We start from the raw sequence: 23,380 nt of genomic DNA on the forward strand, positions 1-23,380 counted from the left end.
AAAGTATAGAATTAAAAAGACACCATCAAAAAATGAATATTGTTGCTGTGACTATTCTTTTATAAACGGATCAATGTTCAAATCAAAGATTCTAGAAAAGATGCTTTTGTTATTCTATTGTTTGTATCTATCCTGTAAGAAGTAAGGTTTATATTTTGTTTAGGTTCACTTTGCCTCTCAGCATGTCTGTATTAAATGAACATCCTGAATGGTTTCCATTGTTTCAATTATATATATTTTATTTTTATTTTTTTTAAGAGAGAGAGAGACAGAGAGAGACAGAGACAGACAGGAAGGGAGAGAGATAAGAAGCATCAGCTCATAGTTGTGGCACTTTTAGTTGTTTATTTATTACTTTTTATATGGGCCTTGACTGGGGGGCTCCAGCCAAGCCAGTGACCTCTTGCTCAAGCCAGTGACCTTGGGCTCAAGCCAATGACCTTTGGGCTCAAGCTAGCAACCATGGGGTCATATCTATGATCCCACCCATATTAAAGCCAGTGACCTTTGGGTTTCAAACCTGGGTCCTCAACATCCCTGGTCGATGCTCTATCCACTGTGCTACCAACTGGTAATGCTTCTGATTCTTAATATTTGTCATGAGTAATAATAGATATGTTTTCTTCCTTTGCCACTTCACATGGGAAATAGAATTTAATGGAAATGTTCTCCAATTATTAGATGTGGAATTAATGTATTTATATATGCCAACAGGAAACAACTTTGATCTATGTGAAATGAATATTTGTAGGATGAGATTTTTTTTTCTTTTTATTGAATTTGTTGGGTGACATTTGTTAACAAAATTAAATAGGTTTTAGGTGCACAATTCTATAACACATCATTACACAATTCTATAACACATCATCTGTACACTGTATTGTGTGTTCACCCCAAGTCAAGTCTCTGTTTTTCACCCTTTAACCCCTCCTCCACCTGCCCCCTCTTTTTAAAGGCCATGATACTAATACGTACTAGTTTTATCATGAAAATAAAATTTATTGATTTGACTTTGGGTAATGGGCACACAACGCAATCAACAGTTCAAATGCTATAGATATGTTTACCTGAAACCTATGTAGTTTTATTGACCAATGTCACCCCATTAAGTTTAATTTCTAAATTTAAAAAAGTTTTTAAATGCAAAAAAATTACATTTGTGACAAAAATGTTGACATAAAATTATTTACTATGGTCAAACATTTCACACAAAAGTTGTATTCAGCCTGACCAGGCGGTGGTGCAGTGGATAGAGCGTCGGACTGGGATGCCGAGGACCCAGGTTTGAGACCCCGAGGTTCCCAGCTTGAGCGCAGGCTCATCTAGTTTGAACAAAAAGCTCACCAGCTTAGACCCAAGGTCGCTGGCTCGAGCAAGGGGTTACTCGTTCTGCTGAAGGCCTGTGGTCAAGGCACATATGAGAAAGCAATCAATGAACAACTAAAGTGTTGCAAAGCACAATGAAAAACCAATGATTGATGCTTCTCATCTCTCTGTTCCTGTCTGTCTGTCCCTGTCTATCCCTCTCTCTCTCTCTCTCTCTCTCTCTGTCTCTGTCAAAAAAAAAAAGTTGTATTCAGTCCCTAGTTTCAGTTCATTCTCTAGCAATTATGACTGTCTCTATTGTTAACCTTAATTTTTCACTTATTTGTTTTTGAAGTAATATTTTACACTAAAAATAGACTTTGGTTAAATAAACATCTAAAAAGAAACAGGAAAGTCAAAATGTCAAAATCTCAGCATATCAGCAAGGTTGGGGGTGGAGGAGGGGATACCAAAGTGAATTTGTGTGAAAAATAAGTACTTTCCAAAACCCTCTTCAGTGAATATTTTTAGTATGCATTATACCATTTGCATTCAAATGTTGACATGAGAAGCTGTCTTAATTTTGCTTTAACATTCCTAAAAAGCATAACCATTACCAAACCTCTAAGTTAATGTTCCAAATACCATTAGAGCCTGACTGGTGGTGGCTCAGTGGATCAAGCATCGACTTGGAACGCTGAGGTCGCCGGTTCAAAACCCTGGGCTTGCCCGGTCAAGGCACATATGGGAGTTGATGCTTCCTGCTCCTCCCCCCTTTCTCTCTCTCTCATCTCTAAAATGAATAAATAAATAAATAAAAATACCATTAGAGCAAAGTAAGATGATAGGTCATTCTTACACCTTAGATCTGAAGATAAAAATGAATTAAGAAAAACATAGTCTGAATACAAGTATTCATATGACATGAATATAGGCATATGAATAGGAATTAAATTATATTTACTTATGTTTGTGCGTGCGTGCATGGCTTCGAACACTTGGCACTTACTCTGTGCCCCTCACTGTTCTAAAGGCTTTCATATAGCAACACATTTAATAACATTCTAACTTTTTTTTTTTTTACCTATTTTTTACAGAGACAGAGAGTGAGTCAGAGAGAGGGATAGACAGGGACAGACAGACAGGAAAAGAGAGAGATGAGAAGCATCAATCATTGGTTTTACATTGCGCGTTGCAACACCTTAGTTGTTCATTGATTGCTTTCTCATGTGTGGCTTGGCCACGGGCCTTCAGCAGCCGCGCTCAAGCTGGTGAGCTCAGGGTCTCAAACCTGGATCTTCCGCATCCTAGTCCGACGCTCTATCCACTGCGCCACTGCCTGGTCAGGCAACATTCTAACTTTTATTGATAGTAAATGATTGAGCTTGGCCAAGAGCTTGTTCTTAATGCTGATCCTGCACAGAAGTGGGTTCAGATCTTGTTTCTACCACTCACTAATGATATAACATGAGGCAATTTATTTAATCTGAGCCTATTTTCTATTCTATAAAATAAGGATAACACTACACACTACCAGGGCTGGTCGTGAGGCTTCAGTGGTACCGGGTGTGTGTCACGTAGTGGCCTATTTTTGGACTTCAGTTAATTGGTTCAGACTGTTTTTGTCATCTGAATGTTACCTGTTTGTGACCTTCCCTTGGATTGCTTCTGGTTCCTCCCTCCTCAATCCTTCCCCCTTCAACCTACTGTGAATCAGTTGAGTATATTTTGAACATTCTAGCCATCTAGGCATTCTACAAGAATATTTATTGAACCTGGACTGTGGTGGCGCAGTGGATAGAGCACCAACCTGGAACGCTAAGGTCACCAGTTCAAAACCCTGGGCTTTCCCGGTCAAGCAAACAATGAACAGCCAGAGTGAAGCAACTACTTCTCACCCCCCCACCCTTTCTCTCTCTATAAAAATCAATAAATAAAGTCTTTTAAACATTATTTTTAAAAGAGAATATTTATTGAACAAATAGTGCATAGCATCAATAGGATTATAGTAGATGCCTTTTATGAGGAACCCAGTTAGCAAAAATGATGAATGAAGAGACAAGGAAAACCTGGGTCAATTGGCAAAGAAGAGTACCATTCTACTATGTGCCAGACTCCGTGGTGAAGGTAATTAGAGCAATAGCAGTTAAAAGACGATTGAGGCACGTCATATATGCGATCACCTGGTCCTGTGACCAATACATACTAGGAGCTCAGAAGTTGTGTGTGGTTGCCGCCTCTGAAAAAGCTCTGTGTGGGTTAGTTTGTTGAGACAGGCCTGAAGGAGGAATTGGCAGTTGAGGACGAAGGATGGGTGGAAACTGAAAAAAAAGGAGCAGAGAGAGAGAGCAATTGAGGTTGTAAGAACTTCATGCAGAGCTCTGAGGAGAACACACTGCAGATGCTGACCTGCCTGACAGAACAGGGGACTGGGCAGGATCTAGATGCAGAGGGGAGATGAGAACAGCTCGTGATGTTAAAAGCGAAATGGCAGAATGAAGGTGACCCTGACGAAATGCTATTGAACCCACTTCTCAAATAACCTATACTGAGAAAGTGTTTTATATTTTCTAAAAGGATTTTAATCTTCTCCATAATTCTTTTTTCCCTTTATAGATAAAAAGGGTAAGGCTATAAAACATTAAATTACCATGAGCCTAAAGTGACCCTGCTGATGACATACAGCCAAGACCAAAGCACATTTCCATGCCTCAAGTTCAGTGTTCTTGCCAGTGTACCGTATGACTTTACTCCTGGATTACAACAGCAAATGAGCTCTTTTCCTGTGAGCCACTGTCCTTGCCTGTAGAACGAGGTGGGAGGTCAGGGGTTGGATAAGAGGATAAATAGTAATTGACATGAAACTTCAGTATTGGGGACCTAATAAAGAAAGATGGGGACTATACCAGACTAGGAACTACAGGAACCATTGAAAAGGGGCAACCATTGATCCCCCATCTGTCCACACAGCCGTAACCATGTGATAATGCAGGCCAAGTATTGTTACTTCTTTCCTAATATTTCTTTCTGGGTGAAATTTCCTCCTTCATGGATGATAAGTTAGTTTTATATTTTTCTGTGACTGTTTGTGAAGATTAAGTTCTACTTTATTTGTTTGAAATATCTTTATTTTGTCCTCACTCGAATGTGATAGTTTAGCTAGGTATAGAATTCTAAACGAACAATTATATTCTTTAAGCAATTTGAAAGTGCCGTGCCATTGTCTTTTATTATGGATTGTTCCTTTTAGGCCATTGCCTGTCTACTTAATTGAATTCCCTCATAGATATTTGACTTTTCTCTCTAGTTGTTATGACCTTGTCTTTGCTTTTGGCGTTCTGTGGCATTACTACGTTTTCTCAAAGGACAGACTTTTATTTCTTATTTACTCTGCGTGGGTTTCTCTGGAGGATTTCTTTCTTTTGTAATGTAGGGTAACTCTCTGGTGTTAACTCTTCAAATATTGCCTGTCTTTCCTTCTCTCAAGTTGTTGGTTCTGGGACTCATACTCAGTATGTGTGAAACTTCTCATTCTTCTCCCCATGCTGCTTCTTATTGTCTTGTGCTCTATTTAGTCTTTTCTTTTTTGAATCATTTTTCTTTCAAAGTGTTCTTTTAGCTCAAGTTCTTTTTTTTTAATTTAAAAAAAAAAATTTTATATTGATTTTACAGAGGAAGGAGGGGAGAGAACAAGAAGTATCAAGTCATAGTTGCTTCACTTTAGTTGTTCATTGATTGCTTGTTGTATGTGCTTTGACCAGGCAAGCTCAGGGTTTTGAACCGGCAACCTCAGCGTTCCAAGTCAATGCGTTATCCACCGTGCCACCACAGGGCAGGCTTTAGCTCGAGTTCTTATGGTGATCATTTTCTCTTCATTGTGTCAGCTCTCATGGTGGTTTATTTCCTTGTGCATTTATGATTATTATTCTCTTTTTTGTTTGAGCATATATCTTCAAAAGAGATTTCTTTTTCCTCTGAGAATCCCATAAAGGCAGGATTGTGGGAGTATCCCCCCAGCAAGTTTTTATATTTGTTTCTGCCAGCCAATCTGGAACTAATTTTTATGTCAATTACTTGGGTTTGAGATTTTTGTACCATCTGTATAATACACAAAAGTATAAAGTTTTGTTTCTCAGATACACTCTTCCCCCCTCAACCCTATAGCTTGAGATCTAAACAAGCTACCTGGCTGTCTTGTCTGATCACTAAAGAAATCTTGCTAGGTGTCACCCAGCTTAAACAAAAGCAGAGAAAACTAACACTGAGGTTGAAATAGAGGAAGAGTCTATGATCTTACATCTTAAGCTTATTGATAGTATATACTAAATAACACATGAACAATGTTTCGTATTAAACAGTGCTGCTTAAACATCTAGTGTGACTTGGGTACTAAGTAAGGGTGAGCTCCTGATAACCTACCACCAGACACCTCAGATTTCTTCAGGACTGCATGGAGTATGGTATTTCACTTCTTTCCCTTAGAGTATGTATCGTGAATCACTTTTCTCTTCTAGGGAACATATCTTTTCTGAACTATATTTACAAAGTGCTTTCAGTATTTCTTTTTTCCACAGTAACTCCACAGCAAGGGAGAATGGAAGTCATATAGGCATTAACTTCCCAGAATCCAGGCTGTTACCTTCAGCTGCACGTATATGAAACCTTGGGATTGTCATAGTCTGTGGTGAGGTTATTTATCAAGGGGAGAAGGAGAAGCAAAAGAGATCATTTCAAACCCACAATAACTGAAAGCACCAGGGAAGAGGAAGAGTGTTAGAGCCTCTGAGCTCCTCCCAAATCTGTTCTCACCAGCCCACCTTGGAATTGTGCCAACATCAAGATGAACAATGTCAGCATTGGCTTCTCTTTTAGCAGAAATTGTCACTCACCTTGAGTAAACAGATTTTTCAAATAAAGCAACCAGGGTATAGGGAAACAGAAGGCCTTTTCTTACCACTATTTAGCAAGTGAATGGCGCGGTGGGATTGAGATGCTGGTCTCATTTGCTATCTTTCCGTATTTTCTCCAATTTCAGTGACCACGCACCGGAGAACCTACCAGACTGGGGCTAGAAGTTATAAGACTGTTAAAAAAAAATCAGGAAATTGCTGGAATATTTCAAGCATATTTCTTTGGTTAACTTATTTTGAAGTTTTTCTCTGTTTTGTATTTTCGCTGCCCTTATAATTTATCAAAGACAGACTCATTGTTTTGGCAAGTTCCTGGCCTGGAAGGCTCCAACACAAACTCACAGCACTTGGTCTGAATAGGAATTTTTAAATGCCTTCTTAGTCTTGAACTTGGAAATGTATTCTAGACACAGCAGTTTGCTGGGACATTTGAACAATGCCATTTATCATACAACAACATTGCTCTGGCCAGAGAGCTTTTCCACCTCCTTTATTAGTAAGCTTCCTGCTACATTACCCTTCTTCTGGACCTCAAAGGCAAGCCATATACCTCTTCAGTCTTTCACTGTTTCTGTAATTCGGCATTAAAATTAGACTCTTTTACTAATCTTTTTGGCAAAATAAGATATTCCTTAATCACTGACCAAAGTGATCATTATTAGCATTTTATTTTTGCAATAATGAGATTATGTTGTAAATATTGTTTTAGAGAAACTTTAAAATTTTTTTAAGTTATATACACCATTCATTTTCCCTTCTCATTAAATATTCTTTCACATTTTTTTTTTCCCTGTATTTTTCTGAAGCCGGAAACGGGGAGAGACAGTCAGACAGACTCCCGCAAGCGCCCCACCGGGATCCACCCGGCATGCCCACGGGGGTGGGGGTGGGGGGGGTGGGGGGTGACGCTCTGCCTACCAGGGGGCGATGCTCTGCCCCTCCGGGGCATCACTCTGTTGTGACCAGAGCCACTCTAGTGCCTGGGGCAGAGGCCAAGGAGCCATCCCCAGCGCCCGGGCCATCTTTGCTCCAATGGAGCCTCGGCTGGCTGCGGGAGGGGAAGAGAGAGGCAGAGAGGAAGGAGAGGCAGAGAGGAAGGAGAGGGGGAGGGGTGGAGAAGCAGATGGGCGCTTCTCTTCTGTGACCTGGCCGGGAATCGAACCCGGGACTTCTGCACGCCAGGCCGACGCTCTACCACTGAGCCAACCGGCCAGGGCCCATTTTTCTTTTTCTTTTTCTTTTTTTCTTTCTTTTTTTTTTTTTTACATACTACACATTAGTCCATCAAGGGTATGACATATAATTTAATCAATCACAGTCCTGGGTGTTTGTTTCAAGTTATTAGCTATTGTAAACAATACTATGATGGATAAGTCTCCTTTGGGAACATTTAATATTATTTCATTAGGATAAATTCCCAGAGGTAGAATTGCTGGGTCAAAGACTGGTTTTACTCTTCATCATTGACAAATCCTGGAAGACCCAGTATACGAATTAGAATGTGAGGCGTTCTCAATAGGCTGCTGTCTGTCTGATCTCAGAAATACCTGGAAAATAGGTCATAATGTCCAGAAGCCCTGCCCCCTCGTATCCTGTGAAATGTGCTGTTTCTTGTCATCCGGACTGACCGGAAGGCAAGGTGCCCCGTGGTTGGAGCTCCTTCATGACTCAGACTCGCCGAGTTTGCCAGCTGTTGATTGGGGATCACTGAAACATCATTTAGTGGTGTCCTTGCAACTGTACTTCTAGAACTTTCCAGTGACTTGCCCCGGGCTGTTGTGCCTGCCCCCCGCCCCCGCATTTTCTCAGACCCCCTATCTCCCACCCCCTCTCACACACACACAAATTAAGAACTCCAGATTGTCCCTGTTAATAGTGATTATCAGAGGCTAGAAGATGCAAGGACTTCTACATTCTAAACCACACAATTCTATAAATTCAAACTATTTTACCACAAGCAAATTTTTATAATTGGGTGGAAAAAAAGAACTAAAGAGGGGTGGGGCCAGATAAGCCAGGTGATTAAAGTCACACATATCATTTTACCCACAATACATAGAATTCTAAGTCAGTAGCTTGGGTAAATTGAAGAGAGGTGGGTCAAGAGCCAAGCACCAGGTTCTCGCTGCACCTGGGCCGTGCACATGCTCCTCCTGGCTGGGTCCTGGCCCTGTGGTCCGGCCATCTGCCCTCTGAGCCAAGCCTCCGCACGTGGCCAGTGCAGTGACAGTTACAGACTGCCTGGCTGCTGTGCAGGATAGTAAATTCAGAATAAAATTTCAATGCCGTCCCTTTATCTTCCGGCCTGAAATAATTGGTCTCTGATGATCATGACAAAAGAAAATACTGAAAGTACAGCTGCTCCTCAGAACATTTACCGTTATTTGAGCTGCCGGGGATAACCGTAAAATTGTCCTCACTTGCTGTCCCCAAAGTTTTGGTTATGAAAAGTAGGCCTTTGTAATTAAATGTTACATTCAAAGGGGGAAAGGGACTTTCCAAAGCTCTGCAATGGCTGGTGTATCCCTTAGGAACAGCCGTGGGTCCCATTTGGAGGTGTCTGAGGTTATGATTTAAAACGACAGTAGCTCTTGTTATTTATCTACAGTAAATGTAGAACTACTTGCTCATTGTATTAAAAGGTCAGAAGCCAGAAGCAGCCCTGATCAAAGTTGTGAGGGTCTCCCTTGGTAAGCAAATTTACCAGGGTCCTTAGGTGAAGGTGAGAAGTTTCTGGCACCCCCCCTGCTGGCTGGGCTGATTATGCCAGTGGAGCCAGGCAGCAGTGGAAGTTCCTCTTTGCTATTTGAAATAGTAAGGAAAAAGCAGTACTGACTTGAACAGGAAGTCACTACACATGTTTGTCCATGCTAATAATGTAAACGGATTACAGCGTTTTTGTCTTTAAACATTAGGATTTAGAAACATGGGGCTGCAGTTCTGATACACTGTTTTCTTTACTTAGAAACTGCCAGTCTGACCTTTTAGGCAGGACATGGGGGTGGACCATATTAAGAATGACCCAAATGGTGACAGAAGGGGCCTTGACTTTGGTGTTGAACACAACGCAATATACAGATGATGTATTATAGAATTGTACATCTGAAACCTGTATACTTTTAATTAACCAATGTCACCCCAATAAATTCAATAAAAATTAAAAACTAAAAAAAAATTTTTTTAATTACCCAGCAGTGAACTCGGGTGTGAACAGTGCATGGTTCTGTGGATCTCCTTAGGGACAGTCCCCTGGGCTTGTCATGGAAATTTGGAAGTTTAAATTCAGTCTTTCTGATTGACAATGAAAGTGGTCTAGGTCTTATTCAAAGGTGTCTGTGACTTACAGTCTCAGGCAGCTGTGGTCATTCCGGACTTTTTTAGATTATCTTTAAATTCCGTGACTCTGACTCATTAAAAGAAAAAAGAAAAAACACCCAATCCTCTGAACTTCTCTGTGCCCCACAGTAATGTCGCCCTAAGATGCAGTGTCTTTTAGTATTAGAATGGAAAATTTAATTACAAGACAACTCTAATGGTCTGGTTTAGAATGGAGCTACTGTACCTCTTCAAGACAATGGTTGCTATTTTTAGGCGGGCTCAGAGGGGAGAATTAGTGACGCTCTCCTCTCCGTGGGGCCTTAGCGTCCGTCAGCAGCTGCCCTGTCGAAACCACTTAGTTACTAACTGGTTGCTGCAGATACACATTTAAAAAAATACTGTTAGAGAGATATCTTTAAATATCTCTGTCCTAGTAACCGATGAGGCTGGCTCTTTCCCTTGTAAAAGAAACAACAGCTTACTAAATAAAAATAGATTTTTCCATCTTAAAACTTGGTCAGAACAATGGCACGTTCTGGGCCCAGGAACAGCATTAATTCGAAGCAGATGGGTGCCGGGATTGAGGACGAGACAGTCCACCCTGTCTTCCTGCTGTGGCTCTGCGGAATTTCATGGGCAACGATGTTTCGCTGCTTTTAAGTGCTTCTCCGCCGGCCCGGCCAGCGAAGGAGAGGGAGACTGGAGAATTGCATAGACTTTTGCCACCTATGTGCAAGCTTTTGCGTTCAAGAAAAACTCTCAGAGAGATAATGCTTCTTTAACATAAGAGGGAGACCCATTCCCTTCAGCACCTGTTTGTTTTCTCCTACTTAGCTCACTTTTCGGGTTTTATACGTTTATTTTCAAATTCCTATTCAGCTTTTATACTTGTTACTGCGTATTTCAGTTGTCTCCACAGCTCACATAAGAGCGGTCCCTAGTTAGGTGTTAGAATTACTGTTTTGCGTTAGAATTACTGCAGATAAACAAGGTAAAGGACAGCAGGAAACTATTACCAGTGAATGTGCTTACAAAAGCTGTCCTATACCAGAGCGAAGACTTCATTGGAGATCCCGGGGAGGGAGGAGGAAAATCAGTCACTTCCATCCAAATGGTGCTGGGCTCCTCCACAGGGAGCCTCCAGAGCTCATCGGTCAAGTATTCAGTGGTCCGCACGAAGGATCTGTGGTCAGGGAGTGTGCATCTGCTCATGTGGTGTGTGTCTGTGTGCACACACAGACACATGTGCATGTGTGTATGTATAATAATGATGTTCTGATATCTGTTTCAGAATGAAGCTATTTTAAAAATTCACCAGAGTAGAATCATTTCTCCAAAAGTGATATAGAAACTGTCCTCAGCCACCCTGGATTTTTGTGTCTTTTTCTGAGGAAGGTTTCTGAGTGAAGTAGAGAATGTTTTAGACATTTGAGGTCACCTTGGGGATTCCCTTGTTGTTGTTTTTTCACACTCATGACAAAGTGATAAGTGATAAAGCTCTAGGTAATTGAAAGAGTTAAGAGGATCTGTGTTGGTCCCATCGAGGAGCAGATGGAATGCATGTAGGTGGGGAAGCTGTTTACACAGAGGAGGGCACGGACTTTTCAGGGTAGCTGGGCACGTAACATTTTGGGGACTGTCCTTACTGGTGGACAGAGAAGAGGAAGCCAAACCAAGCATACGGTCAGGAAGGGAGTTAGCAGGCTGCCGGCAAAGAGGAAGAAGGTGGCAGCTGAAATAACCAAGGGGGGGTGAGAAGTGGATACGGTGGTGTTGAGGTACCTGCAGGCCTCTTAAGAAACTAAAAAAGCCTGCGGTGATAAGGAAATTCGTGTGGAAAGACTGATATTGTTACCTTGGTTTGGGAAGTGCTTATGTATGAATGGGGAAGAGAATAAAGGAAGCCTCTCTAAGTGACCACCTTGGGCTTTTACACAAATGAGTCAGTGAGTCAAGGAAGTGAAAACCAGGTTAAGCCTTTAAGTCACAGAGGCAGGAAACCGATGAAGAACACTGAGATGCTAAAACCCAATAGGAGATGTGATCAACGATCAGATAAAAGAGTGATGAACTACTCCAGCACCTCTTCTTAGGGTTTACATTTGAATGTTTCTATTTTTTCTTTTTTAAAGATTGAGTTTGATAAAACAAAACAAAAAGTTGCCTGGTTATGTTGGAACAAGGCCCCTTCCCTGTGGTGTTTTTGGCTCGGTGTGGCAAGTTTGCCAGGTCACCTGTAAGCCGTGCCAGCTCTTCCTCGGGCGGCTGGAGGTCTTGCCGCATGTGGACCCCACAGACTGTCTTAGCGAGTCCTGAGATGATATTTATCTAGGGAGCCTCCAGTATCTAGGTGAATGTAAGACGGCATTACCATCCTAACACTCGCTGGTATTTGTGGATGTCTTTAGCATTTACGTACATTCTTGCTGGAGCTTTAATATCAATTTCGTAATGAGTCAACAGTTGCCCCTGGTAGGCATGTGATAAACCAGACATGAATTAGAAGTGAGAAACCAATTTGTGAATTTTATCATTGATTATTCAGGAGGAAAGCAATGCAGTAAATGACAAAATAGCACACATATACAAAAACATAAAAAGCACAAAGGGTTCCAAGTCAATAAAGTAAACATTTAAAAATATATATGAAATCTCTCATCTTCTCTCCTCCTTCTCAAAAAAATATATATACATATATTTGTGTATATATATACACACATACATATATGTGTGTGTGCGCATGCACAGAGGTTCTCACAAGGACCATCTGGGCAACATAAATCTGTGAATCTGGCCAAGTGCAGGCAGTAAAGAATGGTGATACTTGTGTCTAACTAGAAAGGGACGCCAAATTAAGACAATAATGATGATACATTATTGTGCAATTTGTGACAAATTACAATGCACATTCTTACCTAAATTGAAATTCTAAACCATGTTTTTAAAATAGCACCTGGTATTTTATTAATAGGCAAGGTTTGGAAGCAACCCAGGTGCCCATCACTAGATGAGTAGATAAAGATCTGGTGGGTATATCCAAAGGAATATTACTTGGCCATAAAAAAGAATGAAATCTTACCGATTGCAACAGCATGGATGGACCTAGAGGGTATCAAGCGCAGTGAAATAAATCAGAGAAAGACAAATACCATATGGCTTCACTTACATTTAGAAACTAAAGAGCAAAATAAATGAACAAACAAAATAAAAACAGATTCATGGATACAGAGAATGGACTGATGGTTACCAGAGGGTCGGGGGTTGGGGGCGGGTTGAAAAAGGTGAAGGGATCGAGAAGTACAAATTGGCAGTTACACCTGACCTGTGGTGGCGCAGTGGATAGAGCCTCGACCTGGAATGCTGAGGTCGCTGGCTAGAAACCCTGGGCTTGCCTGGTCAGGGTACATATGGGAGTTGATGCTTCTTGCTCCTCCCCTTCCTTCTCTCTCCCCCCTCTCTAAAATGAATAAATAAAATCTTTAAATATATAAAAAACTGGCAGTAACAAAACAGTCACAGGGATGTGAAGTACAGCACAGGGAATACAGTTAATAGTACTGTAATACCTACATACCCTGCCAGGTGGGCATGAAATATGGGAGGGTAGAACACTGTAAAATATGTGATTATCTAATCACTATGCTGTACATCTGAAATTAATACAAAATAATATTGAATGTAAACTTTAATTTAAAAAAAATTGTTTTTAAATAGCACCTGCTAAGTACAACTCATTTGAAGTAAATTTGAACCCAGCCCCTCCAGTTTGCAATTCTAGACTTTTTTTTTTTGGTCTCGGTAAATGGGCATATTCTCATTTTTTGCCTCCAGGCGCGACAACAAGCTCAAATGCGTCACCAAATGGCAGAGGACAGCAAAGCGGATTACTCATCGATTCTCCAGAAGTTCAACCAGGAGCAGCGCGAGTATTACCACACGCACATCCCCAACATATTCCAGGTGAGCGGCTCGGGCCTCGCGCGGCCTTTCCACAGACAGGCGGAGTGGGGTCGGGATGGCTGGGCTGTCGTTCTGGGTGTTCATGTAATTCTCAGTTTCCTCGAACTCAGATCATCTTGTAAAGCATCTGGATCAAGCACTGACTAGCAGTACAATGAAATACACTGTTCATCTCAAGAGCAGTCGACAGCCTTTGCAAGTGTCCGTGGTTTGCCGTGCTAGTCCTAGAACTGTGACCCTTAGGTTAACGCTCCCTTTGCTAAAAGGACCATTCCGGTTACAAAAAGAAAACAAACCACCTTAACTTGAGGAATCAAAGCAGCATTCATAGTTGTAGGATTTGAACACAAGTGACAGTTCTTTGATGAATTGTTTTTCTTTCGACTTCTTTACATTTTCAAAAATGGTATGAGAAAAAAAAAATATATATATATATATATCTTGGGAATCTTTTACAACTTCAAGTCCTGGTGTAGAAAAAATAATATATATTTGCTCCATGGTGTCTACCCAACACAGCCAACAAGAGCATCCACCTTGTAGAAGGAAGGTGCGCTAATTACACCCCAGCCTGGGTTGGGAAAGCGCTTGAGTTTGGGGTTCTAGTTGAAATTGGAGTGGAATGGTGTGAAGTGTACATCTGGGCAGACTCACAGTTCATAGAACGCTGGTTAACGTTGGGGCGCAGTGAAGCTTCCGCTTCCGGAGACTCTAACTCTAACCCCCCCTGTAGGCCTGGTTCCTTACTGGTCAGTTTGTTAATGGTAACAGCGCTGCCGAAAAGGGGCATCCTGAAATAACAGCAGTGGGCCAGTTACTTTCCTACACAACTTGGTGTTACAGAAAATACAAGAGATGGAAGAGAGGAGGGTGGTGAGGATCGGAGAGTCGATGAAGACCTACGCGGAGGTTGACCGGCAGGTGATTCCGATCGTTGGGAAGTGCTTGGATGGGATAGTAAAGGCGGCCGAGTCAATCGATGAGAAAAATGTAAGTATTGTACTTTGCACCTCATTGACCACTGTCTGTGGTTCCATTATTTCTCCCTCCTCCGTCCCTTCCATGGTGACCTCATTCGGTCTTCTCGTGATGGGTCGCCGCTTTCCAGTGGTCAGGGGCACCTTTCAGCAGTAGCTGCTTCCACGCTGTCTGAGTTTTCCGTGTCATGAGCACCTGTTCCGTTTTCTCATCACTATTGGTTCATCGTTTCCATACATTTCAGCATCTTCAGTTTGGTCAAAGGCTTGTCGTGGTTATATATGCCTGGCTTATAGAAGGAAATCAAGAAATAGTCTCAGGGAGGCCTTCTCTGACTACCCTATTAAAATAATTTTTATTGATTGCTTTTTAGAGAGAAAGAGAGAAACATTGATTTATCATTCCACTTACTTATGCATTGATTGCTTGATTCTCTTTTTTTTGTTTTTTTTTAGTTTTTGGGTATTTTTAGTACGAGAGAGAGGGGGGGGGAAGGGAGAGAGATGAGAAGCATCAACTCATAGTTGCATCACTTTAGTTGTTCATTGATTGCTTTTCATATGTGCCTTGATTGGGGGCTCCAGCTGAACCAGTGACCTCTATGCTCAAGCCAGCGAGCTTGGTCTCAAGTGAGCGTCTATGGGATCATGTCTATGATCCTATGCTCAAGCCAGTGACCTTGAGATTTTGAACCTGGGACCTCAGCATGCGAGTGCCACATTCTATACACTGTGCCACCACCGGTCAGGCCATTACTTGATTCTTGTCTGTGCCCTGACCAGGGATCAAACCCGCAACCTTGGTGTATCAGGATGATGCACTAACCAACTGGGCTACCTAGCCAAAGACAGGAGGGGTCTTTCAAAGATTTTATTTATTCATTATAGAGAGGGGAGAGAGAGAGAGAGAGAGAGAGAGAGAGAGAGAGAGAAGGGGGGAGGAGCAGAAAGCATCAACTCCCATATGTGCCTTGACCAGGCAAGCCCAGGGTTTTGAACCGGCAACCTCAGCGTTTCCAGGTTGACACTTTATCCACTGCGCCACCACAGGTCAGGCAGGAGGGGTCTTTTAAAAAGAAATAGTAATAGTGAGGTTTATAAGTTAAGCCTTCAAAAGTGTCAACTCTTTGTGAATCTTTTATTTTAGCTTCATTGACTTCTGGCATTGATTAAAATCTGAAATAAACATAATTTTAATTTCTTTTATTAGAAGTTTGGAAATTTCTTTGTCTTTGAAATTTTACATTTTCACAAAATTGTGTCAGGCCTGACCTGCGGTGGCGCAGTGGATAAAGCGTTGACCTGGAGTGTGAGGTCGCTGGCACGAAACCCCGGGCTTGCCGGGTCAAGGCACATGTGGGAGTTGGTGCTTCCTGCTCCTTCCCCTTCTCTCTCTCTCTCTCTCTCTCTCTCTCTCTCTAAAATGAATAAATAAAATCTAAAAACAATCATGTCAGAATGTTGGTGCCCATCTTATCAGTTTTATCTGGGAAATTGTGCCCCGTCTCCATTTACAGGCCGTTTCTCCCACGTGGGAGCCTTGTTTTCCTTTATATCCCTGATAATTCTTTTTTACCTATAATCTGTACGTTGCTCATTTGAAGAGTTTATTCTAAGTCTTCAGGTTTTTCTTGAACTGTCAGCCTCGGCCCCTCTAACCTGTCCCTCCTCCCCCTGCTCTCTCAGAGCCCACACTGTGATGGCTTTTGTCCTGGTCACTGGTCTCAGTGTCCTTTGCTCGTTTGTCTCGTTCTCACTGAACTTTGGGGTCCTCTGGGTTGTTTTTTTTTTTTTTTGTATTTTTTTTTTTCTTCTGCAGCTAGAAACGGGGAGAGACAGTCAGACAGACTCCCGCATGCGCCCGACCGGGATCCACCCGGCACGCCCACCAGGGGCGATGCTCTGCCCACCAGGGGGCGATGCTCTGCCCCTCCGGGGCGTCGCTCCGCCACGACCAGAGCCACTCCAGTGCCCAAGGCAGAGGCCAAGGAGCCATCCCCAGCACCCGGGCCATCCCCGCTCCAATGGAGCCTTGGCTGCGGGAGGGGAAGAGAGAGACAGAGAGGAAGGGGGGGGGGGTGGAGAAGCAAATGGGCGCTTCTCCTATGTGCCCTGGCCGGGAATCGAACCCGGGTCCCCCGCACGCCAGGCCGACGCTCTACCGCTGAGCCAACCGGCCAGGGCCTCCTCTGGGGTTTTGACCTGAAACCTCCCTGTTCTCTACATTTACTCCTCTGAGCGATCTGTCGACTGTTGGAGCATCAAGCCCCTCTCAGAACCGACTCACATTTCGCATCTTGGCCCGGGCTCTCCCTGCACGCCGGCTCGCATATTCATGGCTTGTCCAGTTGGCTGTCTAATAGGGGCCGAAGACTCAGCATATCCCAAGCCACACTGCTGACCTTTCTCACCAGACCTGCTCCTCCCGTGGTCTTCCCTGTCTCGGTTATAAGCAGTTCCCTCCTTCCCGGATCTGAGAGTCATACTTGGAACTCCCCCTTTCTCACACCTGTGTCAATTTTACCAGCCAACCCTGTTGCTTTTAGCTTTAAAATACATTAAGAACTCAGACAGTTCTCATCACCCCTACCTTCACTTTCCTGATTCAAGACCTTTGTCATCTCGGATGACTGCAGGAGGAGCGTAGATGACTGCAGGAGACATCTAACTAGCCCCTCCCCCTTTGCCCCTGACTCGAACCCCAATTCCCTTCTTCACATGCAGACCAGGGATTCTTTCACAGGAAGCCAGTCGCGCCCCGCCTCTTCTCAGAACCCTCCGCGGGCTTCCACCTCCCTCGGAGGAAGCCTCAAAGCCGTCTGGAGCCTCAACGCCCTACGCTGTCAGGAACACCTTTAATTTCGTCCCCATCTATCTTCCTGACGTCACCTGTTCTCGGTTCTCCCCAGCACGCCTGCCACCGTGCTCTCCGTGGCACTCCCTGAGCACCACGCTTCTGCCCTGCTGCTCCCTCTGCGGGGCATGCTCTTCCCGCAGATGCTGCGTGACTCCCCCGCCACTCCTTTGGGTCTTGACTTCAATGAACGAATGTCTTGTTCTGTTCTGTCTTTGAGAATTCAAAGGTCGGATCTTACTTAACCCATCTAGGTCGTCTTTCCCTGAATGCTCTTTCCCTCTTTCAGATATCTCTGCTACATTTTCGATGTGTTCTTCAAGTTTATATTTCGAAGCTTTGGTTCTTGGCAAAGCGTATTATGGTCTTGCTGCCCTGATCTTAGGCATTCTTATTGTAGTTTTTACTTCATCGTACCTTCTTCCTCTCCGTCTTATTCGCCTTTAATTACTGTTATACCCATTCTTAAAATTTTCACTTTGAGAAAAGTTGATGGTGTCATTATAAAATTGTTTACTGAGCATTTACTGCATTTCATGCCTGCTGTCCTCACCACAACCCACTGAGGAAACCCCTAAACCCAGAGGTGGCAGCCTGCCCAGGGCCACATGCTGAATGCACCCATCCAGCTCCAAGCCTGTCTTTCTCCCCTCAAGGGCCACCACCTTGCTCTTTGTATTTCCAGAACAAGGACAGTTTCTAGCACACGTGTGAATCGACTCGCTCCTTCACAAGTGCTAAGCACAGTTCCGAAGAGACAGAACAACAGAACAAACAGGAACATTTTTTAGAGCACTTTGGAAAAAATAAAGTAGAAAAGGGCGATGGAAGTGCTGGAGGGAGCGGGGCGGGGCCGTATTCCTCCCGGAAGGTGCCGTTGAGCGCCGTTGAGCGCCGTTGAGCGCAGACTTGAAAGAAAGAAGCGATTTCATAATGATTTAGGTGGGGCGGAGGATAGAAAGCTCCCGGCTCTGTTACCTGCTCCTACCCCTTAATGTAACTTCTCGGTCACATGATTACTTGGAAGTCAAACTGGTTTATTGATGTAAAGTTCATTCCCATTTATACCATATGGTCCTGTTTTCACTAGAATAGATGAAGGCTGTACTCACGGGCACACTTGGGATTGTGGGAGAGAATCTGCTAGTGTAGGTTGAGCGTCATATAACAAGAACAATTGTGTTTTACACAAGGCGGTTTTGTTTTCCTCTCGTGGAACAGATTGCTACAGGCAGAGGGTCCGGCCATGGCCTGGGCGAGTTTTCATGGACCCGGGTTCCTCCCAGATCACAGCCTCTGATGACATGACTTTCAAACTTAATAGGACTTCTGGAACTCCAACCATTGCATCCAAAGTCCAGGAAGCAGAATAGAGACAGGCCCACATCATCCCTTTAAAGAGGCTTTCTACCTGACCAGTGGTGGTGCAGTGGATCAAGCCTCACCCGGAACACTAAGAGCACTGGATCGAGGCCCCAAGGTCTCTAGCTCTGAGCATGGGCTCAGCAGCGTGGGGTTGCTGGCTTGAGGTGGGGGGGATCGCCATATGATCCCAAAGCTCGCCAGCTTGACCCAAAGGTCTCTGGTATGAGAAGCCCAGGGTTGCTGGCTTGAGCAAGGGGACACTGGCTCATCCCCAGTCAAGGCACATGTGAGAAGCAATCAATGTACAACTAAAATGAAAGTGACTATAAGTTGATGCTTCTCACCCTCTGTCTCTCAAAACAAAATTAAAAGTAAAATAAAATAAAAAGGTTTCCTAAGGCCCTGGCCAAGTGGTCAGTGGATAAAGCATCATCCTGGTGTACCAAGGTCGCAGGTTCAATCCCTGGTCAGGGCACGTACGAGAAGCAATCACTGCATACACAACTAAAAATGGAACTACGTGGAACAGCGAGTTCATGCTCTCCCTTCGCCTTCCCCACTCCTCGCAAATCAGTGGGGAAAAAAATTTTAAAGAGGCTTTCTAAAACTGCATGCTGTACTTCTGCCTACATCAGAGGTCTCAGAGGTCAAGACAGGTGGCTACCTGCTGTTATCCAGCAGGCTGGGGGTGAAGCCTTTAGCTGGGTGGCAGTGTGCCCGGCTCAAAAATCAGGGTTCTCGTCACTAAGGAGGGAGGGTGGTTGGCTATTGGAAGACCACTGGCAGCCCATAACACACCTACAAATTATTAGCTAAAGTAACCATGGCAAATTAAAATGCGGGCTCATGGTAAGAAGTTAAAATCTTTTCAAATTATCTTCCTGGTTGTTTAGTTGTGTTTTTTTGTTTTTTTTTTTTTAATCAGATGATCATTGAGTTAGAATGCTATCACAAATCACATGTATTTTCAGAATACTTGCTCTACACATCAATTTATTGCGGGCATGATGTTTGTAATTTTCTCACACACTTATCTCTTCCACCTGACTATGAGCCCCCCTGGGGACATGTTGAACCCAATGTTCCTGGCAGAATGTCATTCACACTGGTGCCATCGAAGCTCAAGGGATACAGCAGTGGGAAAACAGGAGAACTTACATTCTAGCAGAGGAGAGACTGAACAAATACATACGTGAAGTAAAATTGTTCAATAAATTCATATCACAGTGAACCAAGAAATTAGAGCAACCATGGGATCATCCATGCTCAAGCTGGTGAGCCTGGGCTCAAGCCAGCAACCTGGGGGCTTTGAACCTGGGACCTCCAGTGTCCCAGGTTGACGCGTATCCACTGTGCCACCACCGGTGAGGCTAGCCAAGTTGTTCTTAATATTTGTTTCTCCAAATGCAGAAAACTGGTTATTGAAAGTAAAATATCTCCAAACCTCAACTGGACATACAGCTTTATAAATTATTCTCTCTTCTAATAATACTATTACTAGAAAAATATGGTATCAATCAATATAACTGCCTTAGAATAGCATCTATATGCAGTAAACAATTCATTATGTTAAAAGCATTTACGCGTATTTGAATGTACTTGCGTTTGATGGGTGTAATTTCAGGACTCACAGCTGGTCATAGAAGCGTATAAGTCAGGGTTTGAGCCTCCCGGAGACATTGAATTTGAGGATTACACTCAGCCGATGAAGCGCACCGTGTCGGACAACAGCCTCTCGAATTCCAGAGGAGAAGGCAAAGCAGAACCCAAATTTGGTGGCAAATCCAAAGGAAAGTTATGGCCGTTCATCAAGAAAAATAAGGTACTGATCATTGTTGGTACCCGGTGTGAAATGAGTTTAATAAATTGTGCAGATTTTGACTTTATCTTTTAGTCTAAAAAAAAAAAAGAGAGAGAGAGAGAAAACTAGGGTTCTATGCTTCAACGTGCAGAAAAAGCTAGAGTGTTACTTTCTTTTACAACAGTGTTTCTCTTTGGTGGTGGTACCTTTGCCATGGCCATTTGTCTGATTTCAGATGCATTGTCACCCACACTAACAGATTCCTGACCTCGCCGCTTCCCATCACGCCTCTCACTCCTCAGTGTCCTAGACTGCTGGTTACCTGGGCTGGGCGAAGGGACAGTGTGCAAAATTCCTGTAACCATCCATCGGCATAGCTAATTGAAATTGTTTCCATGGGTTAATAACTTGGTTTGGAATTCATGCTAACATGTGGCTCCATGAACGTTTTTCATTTTCTTTTCATAGCGTAATAATACGTAGGTGCATGACGGCATTAACCGGGGCATAAAATATGATTGATCGAGGCGACGTGACTGCTTCTCCCTTAGAATAATTTACTCTTTAATTAAAAAAAAAAAAAAAAAAAAGACTGCCTTGCTGTTTTCACAATCTTAGCATTTAAGGTCTTTTATTTTTTTATTTTCCCATCAAGCTGTGTAAGTTTAGGTGATTTCAAAATATTTACCCTTCTGGCTTAAACTGGTTTAGAGTAACTGATTAGAACTGTAATTTGCATGTGAAATCTGCATGAGCTGCTTTGTCAAATATTTCTTGCTCTTCTGCTGTTGCCTTACTTACTAAAAAATCCCACTCTCATCCTATCCTTCATTTTGGCATATTCTCCATGTTTTCTTTTGGACCATGGCCTAAATATTTAATTGTTTGTGTTTTACTTGCTTTGGATTTCAAATATTATTTGATGCTTACTTTTGTTTTGTGTCTTATCTTCTTGTTTCTGATTTACTGTCACCGCTCCATCTCTTACACGTAGCTTATGTCCCTTTTAACATCCCCCCATCAGCCTCCCCCTCCTCCCCCTGCCTCTGCCTCACCCTCTGCTGTTCCCAACGGCCCCCAGTCTCCCAAGCAGCCAAAGGAACCCCTCTCCCATCGCTTCAACGAGTTCATGACCTCCAAACCCAAAATCCACTGCTTCAGGAGCCTAAAGCGAGGGGTAAGTTCTGCTCCGGAATCCTGTCTCTCTCGTGCGCTGGGGTTGCATGTCTGGTTCTGCAGAACTTGTTTTGTTGGTGACTGAATTCACTGTGTTTCCCCATGGCATAAAACAGTAAGGACCTGTGGCTCATGACGGGCAGTTAGAAAGACGAGGAAGAAGGGAAGAAGGAAGCAGGGTGGGTGGAAGGAGAGAGCCAGCCGGCCCCGAGCTCTTTCTGTCTTTCATACAGATTCTGGAAGGACTTTTCTCCACTTCCCTTTTAACATCCGAGTCATTAATATTTTACTTAATTTTACCAAAAAAAAAAGGGAGACTTTGAGTCAGTTCTAAAGTTAGTGCCCTGTGAGATGAGGGCTTAGAGGTCGCTGTATGTCAGAAAATGCTTGTTTAATAATGACTGAAACGAGGCGAGTTGGTGAGGACGGGTCTCTGAGCTGTGCCACAGGGTGCGAAGGGAAATCGGTTCCCGTGGCTTCTTCAGCTGTCCTGGCGACTTAGAAGATACTGATACACAGTCTGATGAAATCTCTGACTGGAAAAGGCCTCATGCAGCATTTGTCTGCAAAAGGTGACGTCGCGGCCGCTGACGTTGACTGAGCGCTTGTTCCGTGCCAGGCTGTCCCATGCGCTCGTTGATTTTCTTCAACCACCCAGGGAACTCTGAAAAATGAGAAAACAGACATAAAAAGATAATGCTAGGAAGATGGACAGGCAGGGGTTGAAGCCAGGGAACCTGTTCATAGCCTGGATTCGGTGACGTCCCCACTGGGAGAATCTGTTATGACACAGGTAACTCATAGCAAGCAGACTCAGGTGGGCCATCGGAACATTGGAACGGCTTTATGGAATTGAGCCGGTGACCCAGAGTAGCCAGCAGTTAGAAGAAAGATTGGAATAAAGTAAGAGGTGGCATCCTGAATAAATCTAAATTGTCAGTCTAGCCTAAGCTGTCCCCAGTTATTCTTTAGAATAAATAATGAAGTGTGTGTATCAAGAGTAAGCATTTAGTGCCTTAGCACATCCATAAAGGGCTTCTTCAACCCTGTGCTGGGGCCGGCTATTGTGGGCTGTGGTCTCACACAAATGGGATTTCTACTTTTTCCTCCTTCTGAGTAAAAAAGAATGCAAATATATAGTAGATAACTAAGCTGTTCACTTTAAAAATAAGGGACAAAAGCCCCCACTACTTTATATCCAGAGGTCCTTTAATAAGAGAATCTCAGAGATTTATGCAGAGTACAGTTGGTGGAACTATCTTGTTTTAAGGTTACCCAGCATATCAGGTTAAAAATTGGAAATTTAATTTCCTGGAGATTTCAGGACAACCATTGTTAAAAGTCAGAGTATAGCTTCCCAAGTAGACAATAGGTCGCGTTGAGCTCAATAACTCGAGCTCAAGTGTGCTGGCTTTCAGAACCCCCGCCCGTCCCAACGTGTTCTTCAGGAAATGTCCCAGGTCTGACCAGAGTGTATTTCTGCCACTTCCAAAACCTTTACAGAGCACCCAGTTATTGTATTCATAATAAGTATCTGCGCACTGTCCTCTGGAATGTCACGAGGAGGGGTGTGCCTGTTGGGGATGGCTGACTTTTTGTTTCTGTAGCTGTTGCATTCTTCTCTCGACATCACAGTCTGTTGGTTGCGTGTGGTTTCTGAATCTGTTTCATGGTGTTTTCTAAATGTTTAGGAAAACCAAAGAATGGCAGGAAT

At 43.3% G+C, this 23,380-nt stretch overlaps 1 protein-coding gene across 14 annotated transcripts in view; it reads left to right on the plus strand.

The window, feature by feature from the left end:
• Nucleotides 1-23,380, plus strand: part of FNBP1 (formin binding protein 1) — a 134,600-nt gene that overhangs the window by 91,231 nt on the left and 19,989 nt on the right. For 5 of the 14 annotated variants that reach the window (XM_066366918.1, XM_066366905.1, XM_066366904.1 and 2 more), the window contains exons 7-10: nucleotides 13,365-13,493; nucleotides 14,337-14,483; nucleotides 20,314-20,511; nucleotides 21,485-21,667. In XM_066366918.1, the coding sequence (XP_066223015.1) occupies nucleotides 13,365-13,493; nucleotides 14,337-14,483; nucleotides 20,314-20,511; nucleotides 21,485-21,667 (657 nt within the window). The remainder of the gene's footprint in view (nucleotides 1-13,364; nucleotides 13,494-14,336; nucleotides 14,484-20,313; nucleotides 20,512-21,484; nucleotides 21,668-23,380) is intronic. The other 9 variants (XM_066366914.1, XM_066366915.1, XM_066366916.1 and 6 more) reach the window with 3 other exon arrangements.

Source organism: Saccopteryx leptura, chromosome 2 (genome assembly GCF_036850995.1).
Source record: "Saccopteryx leptura isolate mSacLep1 chromosome 2, mSacLep1_pri_phased_curated, whole genome shotgun sequence".
Taxonomy (NCBI): Eukaryota; Metazoa; Chordata; class Mammalia; order Chiroptera; family Emballonuridae; genus Saccopteryx; species Saccopteryx leptura.